Here is a 10,000-nt window from a genome sequence, read left to right on the forward strand (position 1 = left end):
GTGGTTAAAAAAAGGATTTCAGTGAGGGCTGATGCACAAACTTGAATATATATAACTCAAATGGGAAGGAGCGTCCCAGGTACCCTCCTGTCCCACTCCACCCTCGGCCTAACCCAACCCTACCCCCACCCCTACCCCTTTTTCATTAATAATTTATTCATTGTAGTTGACACAAGTAGGGTTTTCATCAAATTCAATCTGACCTGAACAGTTTCAAAGAGTTCCAGGATTTTGGTTGAAGATTTTGTTCAGTTGCTATGAACTTCAACAGCAATACATTTTGATGACATTGATCTGGGGCGGGGATGTAGCTCAGTCGGTAGCGCGCTGGATTTGTATCCAGTTGGCCGCTGTCAGCGTGAGTTCGTCCCCACGTTCGGCGAGAGATTTATTTCTCAGAGTCAACTTTGTGTGCAGACTCTCCTCGGTGTCCGAACACCCCCCGAACACCACGCAAGCACAAGACCAAGTGCGCAACGAAAAAGATCCTGTAATCCATGTCAGTTCGGTGGGTTATAGAAACACGAAAATACCCAGCATGCTTCCTCCGAAAACGGCGTATGGCTGCCTAAATGGCGGGGTAAAAACGGTCATACACGTAAAAGCCGTGGGAGTTTCAGCCCATGAACGAACAAACAAACATGACATTGATCTTTGATTTATAATGGCTTTTTTTGTCCCCAGGTGGTGGTAATTACAAATGGAGATTCAGACATAGGAGGGTGGAACTGGGACAGAATTTCAATGGTTGTTTCCAGTTTTTACTCCAGCTCACATAAGATCGGCTTGGCTGCCTGCACAGCCCATTCCAAAGGAAAGCGATACGGCTTGAGAGGTAAGGTGTAGGCTTGTTTCTTTGCTACGCCTTGTTACGAGAGTATGTATTACTGTGCCTGCGAGCACATGGCCGAGACTACGCACATGAATATGACGTCATGAATGTACATCATGATCGCGCATGCGTATGGGCCCTTCCCCCTGATCTATGGCGGAATAAACTACATGTAACTGTCATTTGAACCTGCTGTGCCTTCTGTGTGCTTTACACAAGGACTCACGAACATCAATGCCCACAACACACAGAACACGAAAGAAATCATTACAGTTACATGGCTATGCCTTGTTTCTTTGCTATGCCTTGTGATGTTCATGCCTTTATCATGGCTATGCCTTGTTTCTTTGCTATATTGCCCTGTTACATGTATGTCCATGCCTTTAAAAAAAAGGCTTTATCAAAAATGTTCCTTGTAACATGGCTATGTCTTGTTTCTTTGCTATGCCTTGTTGCATGGCTATGCCTGTTTCTTTGCCATGCCTTGTTACATGACTATGCCTTTATCATGGCTTTACCTTGTCACCTGAACATGGCCATGCCGTGTTATATAGCTATGTCTTGTATTTCTGTTTGATTCCCATGCCTTCTTGAATGGCTATGTGCAACACTTTGATGAATTTTTGTTGTGTGATCATTTCGTCAATTTTCCCAAAGCTAAAGAATTCCAAGTAAGGTCCCTGTGAAACATTAGTTGTGTTTGGTTTCAGAATCTGTGCAGCTTCACACAGAAATGGGCAAGTTTGCAGAGTTTCTGGGGAATTTCCTGGCGGTCGTCAGGGTGGATCACATAGTGTTTGACCTACTGGATGCCTTTAGTGCCCTTGACACTGTGACCAATGCCACTGACAAGTCGAGCAAGCTCGCTAAACTCACCACCGTTTTGAAAAATGCTACAGAAACCACCCGTACATTTAACGACAGAGAGGTAAGTACATCTATTTTGATGGAGAGGTGTTACGTGAGTGCTTCTTCCCCCCCCCCCCCCCCCCCCCCCCCCCAATCCTGGTGAAATCGGATGTGAAATTTACCTGGTGTAGTTTTCAAAAGGCAGTACCCTGGGGTCAGACACACAGACACATGCATACAGGAACATGCCTGTGTGCATGCACGCACACACGTACAATAAAACACACACATGCACTCACGCACACACACACAATTACACACACATGCACTGACGCACACACACACAATTACACACACATGCACTGACGCACACACACAATTACACACACATGCACTCATGCACACACACACAATTACACACACATGCACTCACGCACACACACACAATTACACACACATGCACGCACACACACAATTACACACACATGCACTCACGCACACACACACAATTACACACACATGCACACACACACACACAATTACACACATGCACTCACGCACACACACAATTACACACACAAGCACACGCACACACACAATTACACACACATGCACTAATGCACACACACAATTACACACACATGCACTGACGCACACACACACAATTACACACACATGCACTGACGCACACACACACAATTACACACACATGCACTCACGCACACACACACAATTACACACACATGCACTGACGCACACACACAATTACACACACATGCACTCATGCACACACACACAATTACACACACATGCACGCTTACACACACATGCACTCACGCACACACACAATTACACACACAAGCACTCACGCACACACACAATTACACACACATGCACTGACGCACACACACACAATTACCGTAAAAGTTGACCTATAAGCCGCGACTTTTTTTTCCTAAATGGACCCCTGCGGTGCGGCTTATGAATGACTTTTTCTGAATCAGTGGCGTGTATCCGACTTCGCTCAGTGACCTAGTTTCCGGAAGTTGGATCGCCGCTGTGTAATGGCCTTGAATCAGCTGTGTTTATCTCAATTCACTCACTCACCTTCTTTCCGGAAGTTTGAAGCATGACAATAACTTACACTCACACAGTAATGGGTTGGCATACACCGGTTTTGATCGATCACTTCGCATTGCTACTACAGAGAACAGCAACACCCACATCTCCTAAAACAAAGCAACGTACAACCACGATGCCGAAAACACGGAGGCAGGCCTATGATGCAGCCTACAAACTTGCAGCCATAGACTTGGCTGTTGAAAAAGGCAATCGCGCTGCTGCTCAACAAATCGGCGTCAATGAAAGCATGATTAGGCGTTGGCGAAAGCAACGAGGCGAACTTGTGAAATGCAAGAAATCCACAAAAGCATTCCGTGGTTGCAAGGCACGCTGGCCACAATTAGAAAACGAAATGGAGGACTGGGTCAACACACAACGTGCGGATGGTCGCGGTGTTTCAACTGTTCAGCTTCGTCTGAAAGCACGCACCATTGCAACACGTCTGAAGATAGACGACTTCAAAGGCGGTCAATCTTGGTGTTGCCGATTTTTGAGGCGCAAAGGTCTGTCACTGCGTGCACGTACAACTTTGTGCCAACAGCTGCCGCCAGACTTCCAGGAGAAAATGATGTCATTTCGAAACTACGCACAAGAGCAGGTAGCTGAGAATCTGATTGGCCCACAGAACATCATAAATATGGATGAGGTTCCGTTGACCTTTGACCTTCCATTGACACGCACAGTAAACAAAAAGGGCGAGTCTTCTGTGGCACTGAAAACAACGGGACATGAAAAAACACACTTCACCTGTGTTTTGTCGTGCACGGCTTCGGGTGAAAAGCTTCCGCCGATGGTGATTTTCAAGCGAATCACAATGCCGAAAGAAAAGTTTCCGAAGGGGATCGTCGTGCAGGTTAACAAGAAGGGGTGGATGGATGAGAAGATGATGGACACCTGGCTGACAGAATGCTATGGGAAAAGGCCAGGGGGTTTCTTCCGTCGCACTAAAGCTCTGTTAGCCATGGACAGCATGCGTGCACACATCACTGAGAAGGTCAAAAAGTCAGTCACTGCCACCAACTCCATCATCGCTATCATCCCGGGTGGCACAACAAAGTACCTGCAACCCCTCGATATCAGTGTGAACCGGCCCTTCAAAGTGGTGATGAGGGAGAGGTGGATGGTGGATGGCGAGAAATCATTCACAAAGACTGGCCGCATGCGTAGAGCAACCTTTGCAGATGTGTGCCAGTGGGTCCTGAAAGCTTGGGATGCTGTCAAAAAGTCAACGATCATCAACGGCTTCAGAAAGGCTGAGATCATCACTGGAGCAGACGACGCGACAGACAACACGACAGCCACTGACAGTGGGGCCGAGAGTGACACTTCCGGTGACTCTGTGCCAGAAGCCATTCTGAACTTGTTCATCTCCGACACTGAGGAGTCCGACTTCAGCGGATTTTCAGCATCAGATGTTGAGTGATTTACAGAACTAACTACAGGTGCTGTGTGCAGGACGAGAGGACAGTTTGATAGTCCAGAGTTCTGTGAATCACTCAACATCTGATGCTGAAAGTAAAGTGCAAAACTGACAAGTTAGCCGGTTCGTTTTTGTGTGTGTGTGGTTTTTTTTCGTTGACTTTCGATGTTTCTTGACTTGAACTTTGCTTCTAGGCGCGGCTTGTATGCCAGAGCGGCTTGTTTATGGATTTTTCTGGTTTTTTTTAAAAAATCGGGGGGTGCGGCTTATACCCAGGTGCGTCTTATAGGTCGACTTTTACGGTACACACACATGCACTCACGCACACACACACAATTACACACACATGCACTCACACACACACACACATTAAATCACATATTCTTACTCCAACTCACATAAATAGCATTAACTTCATTGATGCGTTAGACATTGAAGCACTGACCATGGTAACAGGGGGAGATAACTCCCCAAACAAAACAAACCCTTGACAACAGGGTCCGGGAGTTACTTCCCCCACCGGCTGCCCGCGCATGCGCTGGGCATACTGCCGGTTATAGTCATTCCCTTCTTCAACACGCTAGCGGATAGACGTGTTTGCACTCAGGCTGAAGTCCTTCAGCTGCTGGCCTGCTACGGTAGGTCGTTGACCCGTTGATGTCTGAACGCTTCTTGCCTCTGCTGTGGTGAGATCTTTCTTGTTTATCTTGTTTCGCCTTGCCTCCATTTGCAAATTGTATTTTGTTGGGGAACTTGTACTCTGACTGTCGGAGTTTCTTGTTCTTTTCAACTTGGCACATAAGGGTTAGAGCACCGTTAGTTGGTGCCGGCCGCCATTTGCATTTTGTAATTTATTGTTGAAATTTTCGCTTCGTTTTACGGAGTTTATCTTTACTTCAACTTGGCGCTTTAGGGTAGGAGCACCGTCGTTTAGGTGCCTGCCGCCATTTGCATTTTATAATTTCGGTTGTGGAACTTTTTGCTCCGATTTCTGGAGTTCTTTGTTGCTTCAACCTGGTGTATGCAGAGCGCTGTGTTACAGGTGCCTGCCGCCATTTGCATTTTGAAATTTTGTGAAATATTTGTTTTGTGTTCGTGACTTGTTGTTACGATGGCGGACAAGGGTAAGAGCACTGCCAGGCAGGTGCCAGTTTGTTCGCCGCCGGGCAGTTCTGGGTCTTCTTCTTCTGTCTCTAAAGGCAAAGCCAAGAAATCGCGTTCAAAAGATAAAGATTCTCCTTCGAAACGACCTCTGGTCAGTGTTTTTGATCCGGTGAGCAATGAATCGTTGCGGGTGGCTATCGATCCTCCTGCTAGCATGCCTACTTTGTCGCCGCAGGAGAAAGAGACCCAGGCGGTCTCTCGTGATGAATTGTTTGCTCTTTTCTCTTCCTTCAAGGATCAGATGCGGGAGATGTTGTCGGCAGACAGGGGTGTGTCTTGCTCTGCCATTCTGGCGTTTCCTCCGGGTGTTGGTGACGCTGCCTCGTTGTCTAGGATCGTTCCCTCTGCTACGGTTACGTCGGCGGACGTGGCTGATCCTCAGCAGTCGGTTTCGGCCGATCAGGTACGTGTTGGAAGTTCGATGCGTTCAGCACCCGAGTGTGCAGTTCGTCTCGACGGAAACCCCACCTGTGGCGTGGGAGTCGGTCCGTCCGGCTCTTCGTACATGGGTTCTACTGCTTCGGCAAAGGGGTTTCCGGCCACAGGATTGCTTTCGGGGGATCGTGGCACTTTCATTTCGTTACCATCGACTTCCGGTTCGCATCCTGCGGGGGTTCCGGTCGTTGGTGGTAATGGCAATCCGTTTCCTGCCTACGCTTCCGCTCAGGCGGTTGCGGACGGTGGGGGACTGGATGTGTCAGCTTCCGGTCAAAGCACAGGTGTGTTTCCGGTTGCTTTCCCGTCCGGATTGCCAGCTACCTCTGGTTCCGGTTTACTGGTTCCGGGTAAGGGTAGCAGCTCAGCTTTGCCGGTCCCCCTTGGTGTAGTTACACAGGGTTCCGGTGCGGCGGGTTCATCAGTTCCGTTTCGGGACAATGATGGTTCCGGTCACGGTCAGGCTTCATCGGACATCTTTGTTGATGATGTGGGTGTTGACGGAGATCGTGATGACTCTTCTGAGGCCGAACACAACTTTCGAGTTGAGAAGAGGTTCTTTCGTGCGCTGAATGCTGCCGCTGAAGTTACCTCTAGATATTTTACAGAAGGGGTGACAGCTACGTCTTCTCGTTTAGCAGCACCGCCTTCGGCATTCGGAGATTTCCAGGGTGAAAAGGAGACTGACGCTTGCTTCCGTTTTCGGGAGTCTCCCTCTGTAGCCTATGAGATGGCTAAGGTGCTGAGTTCCGGTGCTGATAGCATCGTTCCTCTGTTAACGGCACATGGGGATGCTCCAGCGTCTGTACAGCCATGGCTGGCTTCTCCGCACAATTGTGCTCGGACGCCGTCTAACATGCTTCGTAAACCAAAGCTGTACGGGAAGCCCAATCATTTTATTGATTCTTTTGCACTCCCGAGTTCTCCGCTTCAGGTCACTCCGGAGCTGGCGAGCTTACGGAAGGATGGGTACAGGAAGGACAGGCTCTCAGTCTGTACTGAATCCAGCGTGATCGCGGTTGAGGAAGCCGGGAGAGTTTCTCTAGAATTGGCTTCTGTGTCTGACACACTTATTAGAGCGCTGTCTAGATCCATCTCGGTTTCCCTGGAACCTTTTAAGTTCCGGGACGACGCGGTGGAAGAGGATGTTGTGACTTTGTTAGCGGCACTTGCTAAGATCGCAGCTGAACAGACCACCACATCGGCCAGGTTGTACATGCAGGCCGTGATGTGGCGTCGTGAAGCTCTGTTGAAGGACTCGAGACTGTCGGATAAAGCCACTGTTGAGGCTTTGAAAGTTTCTTCTTTTGTGGAACAGAGCTTACTGGGTCTTGAGGCTCTCAGACGAGAGTCTCAAGAGGCGAAGGACTTGCATTTTGTTAAGCTTTCAGAGCTTGCCCTTAAGCAGGGTCAGAAGAAAAGCGGTTCGGTGCCGTTTTCGTCTTCTCGTGGCTCGGGGCAGAAGACACGGTCGCATAGGGGTGGCAGCCGTTCTCGCCCCTATGGTAAGAAGCCTTCCTTCGGGAAGAAGGGGTCAGGCGGCAAACCTAACCCCCAATGAAGGCTCCCCGATCCAACCACTCCTCTAGCCCCTACCCCTTTGGTAGCGGGCGGCCTCTCCAGGGCCGTTCCAGCTTGGTTGTCTCTCACGAGCAGCCCTTGGGTTACGGGAGTGGTTCGATCGCGGTTCCGGTTGCTTTGGTTGGAGGACAAGGCTCCTCTAACCAGAACAACACCCAGTTTCAGGTATCCCGCCGATCCGGAGGCATGTGCCGTCATTCAGGCGGAGGTGCTGCTGCTTTTGCAGAAGCATGCGATAGAAGAGGTCATCGATCGTCGATCCCCGGGGTTTTATGGGAGACTGGGAAAGCGTCAGGGGGTTGGCGACCGGTGTTGGATCTGTCTCCCTTGAACGGCTTTCTCCGGAAGGTTCCGTTCAAGATGGAGACTCCAGCGTCTGTCAGGGAGGCTCTTCGTCCGTTGGACTGGGTCACCTCCATCGACCTGACAGACGCTTACTTTCACATTCTGATGCACAGGTCAGATCGAAAGTGGCTGCGGTTCCTGTGGGGCGACAGGGTGTTCCAGTTCAGGGCGCTGCCGTTCGGGCTCTCTCTAGCGCCCTGGATTTTCACCATGATAGTGCGTCAGCTTTGCGCATTAGTGCGTCAGCAAGGGATTCGTCTCAGAGTTTACCTGGACGATTGGTTGGTCCTGAATCAACTCGAGTCCCTGTGCGACCAGCACACCCGGATAGTCTTGCAGACTGCGAGAGACTTAGGTTTCTCCGTGAACCAAGGGAAGTCCGACTTGATTCCCTCTCGGCAGTTCACGTATCTGGGCATGGTGTTCGACACCCGAGCTTGGACTGTTTGTCCCGCCCAGCGGAGGATAGACAAGCTACAAAGTCTGGTCAGGTCTTTGTCAAGCCTCCGCCACGCGCCAGTCAGGGTATTGGCTTCACTCCAGGGCCAGATGGAGTCGATGTCTACCCTGATTCGTTGGGCAGGGTTCACAAACGCCCGTTTCAGGCGTTTCTGAACTCTGCCTGGGACCCAGCCTCTCAAGGTTGGGACTTGTCTCTTCCCCTTCAGGGATGGTTCCTGGAGTCAACAAGACAATGGTTGGATACGGCCTGGCTGACTCAGGGGGTTCCGATCTCGCTGCCTCCTCCGGAGTTGCATCTGTTCACCGATGCTTCTCTTCAGGGTTGGGGAGCTCATCTGGAGGGAAACACAGCTTCCGGTCTTTGGGACCAGTCACAGAAGTCGTTGCACATCAACATTCTGGAATTGGAAGCAGTGCGCCTCGGGCTTCTGGAGTTTGTCTCCTCCCTGCAAGGCAAGCAGGTGTTGATCCACACGGACAACACCACTGTAGCTGCGTACCTAAACAAGCAGGGGGGCACGCGCTCTCTGACTCTGTCCAGCAGAGCGTGCGAGGTTCTCACTTGGGCGTCCCATCAGGGGATAGTGATCTCGGCGAAGTACCTTCCAGGGTGCCTGAACGTCTTAGCGGACGCTCTCAGTCGCTCATCGTAGATACTGCACTCGGAGTGGACTATCGCACACCAGGCCCTGCGGCGTCTTTGGACACAGGTGGACAAACTCCTCTTGGATCTGTTCGCCACTCGGTTCTCTCGGCGTCTCCCAGTCTTCGTGTCTCCGGTTCCGGACCCGGAGGCTTGGGAGGTCAACGCCATGAGAATAGACTGGAAGGGGTTAAGAGCTTACGCCTTTCCTCCTATTCCGCTGCTGGGCAAGGTGCTGAGAAAGGCGGACTTAGAAAGGCCAAGCCTAGTTCTCATAGCGCCGTGGTGGCCGAGCCAGGCGTGGTTTCCAGACCTACTTCGCCTAGCCGACGGTCCGCCCATTCCTCTCGACCTTCGGGAAGGGGAGCTTCTGCAACCAAGGTCGGGAATCCCTCACAGGGATCCTCATCTTCTGGCTCTACACGCTTGGGTTCTGTCAGGAGAGCGCTGAAACGCGCAGGGGCGTCAGACCTCACTTTGACGTTGGTTCAGAATGCACATAGAAAGTCAACTTCATCTTTGGGCTGCTTGGGATCAGTGGTGCCGTCTTAATGAGGTTAATCCTCTGTCACCGCGTACTATGGAGGTAGCAAACCATTTAGCATGGCTTTCTTCCCAAGGTCGGGCGGCGTCGACCCTCCGGGTACGTCGTTCGGCTATTTCTACTACTCTCAAGCAGCTTGGACGCTCCATTACCTTGGACGGGGTAATTGCGAGTGTGATTAAAGGTTCTGCTCTCAGTTCTGCTTCGCGGAGAACATCTGTTCCAGCCTGGGACTTGTTGCTTGTGCTGGAATTTTTGCGTTCGCCGGTTTTTGAGCCTTTGAAGGAGTTGAGTCTGGCTAATCTAACTAAGAAGACTCTTCTGCTTATTTTGCTTGCTTCAGCACGTCGGGGTAGTGAGGTTCACGCCCTTTCCGGGCTTAATCAAGACATTTCTTTTGAGAAGGATGGCTCGGTTATTTTGCGGTTTTTTAGCCAAGAACCAAAAACCTAATCAACCGTCTCCTGTCGTGGTCATACAGTCGTTGCGTTCGATTTTACCTCATGGTGACCCTGACCTTTTGAACTGCCCGGTCCGGGCTCTGCTGGCTTACCTGGCTCGCACGGCTCCGTTAAGAGCTCCTTCGCAGAAATTGCTTTTTAT

At 50.5% G+C, this 10,000-nt stretch overlaps 1 protein-coding gene across 1 annotated transcript in view; it reads left to right on the plus strand.

The window, feature by feature from the left end:
* The window catches only part of LOC138970960 (di-N-acetylchitobiase-like), a 41,858-nt gene that overhangs the window by 11,445 nt on the left and 20,413 nt on the right, over positions 1-10,000 (plus strand). Inside the window, exons 2-3 of the mRNA XM_070343546.1 lie at positions 685-835; positions 1,543-1,760. Of these exons, the coding sequence (XP_070199647.1) occupies positions 685-835; positions 1,543-1,760 (369 nt within the window). The remainder of the gene's footprint in view (positions 1-684; positions 836-1,542; positions 1,761-10,000) is intronic.

Source organism: Littorina saxatilis, linkage group LG7, assembly GCF_037325665.1.
Source record: "Littorina saxatilis isolate snail1 linkage group LG7, US_GU_Lsax_2.0, whole genome shotgun sequence".
NCBI lineage: Eukaryota > Metazoa > Mollusca > Gastropoda > Littorinimorpha > Littorinidae > Littorina > Littorina saxatilis.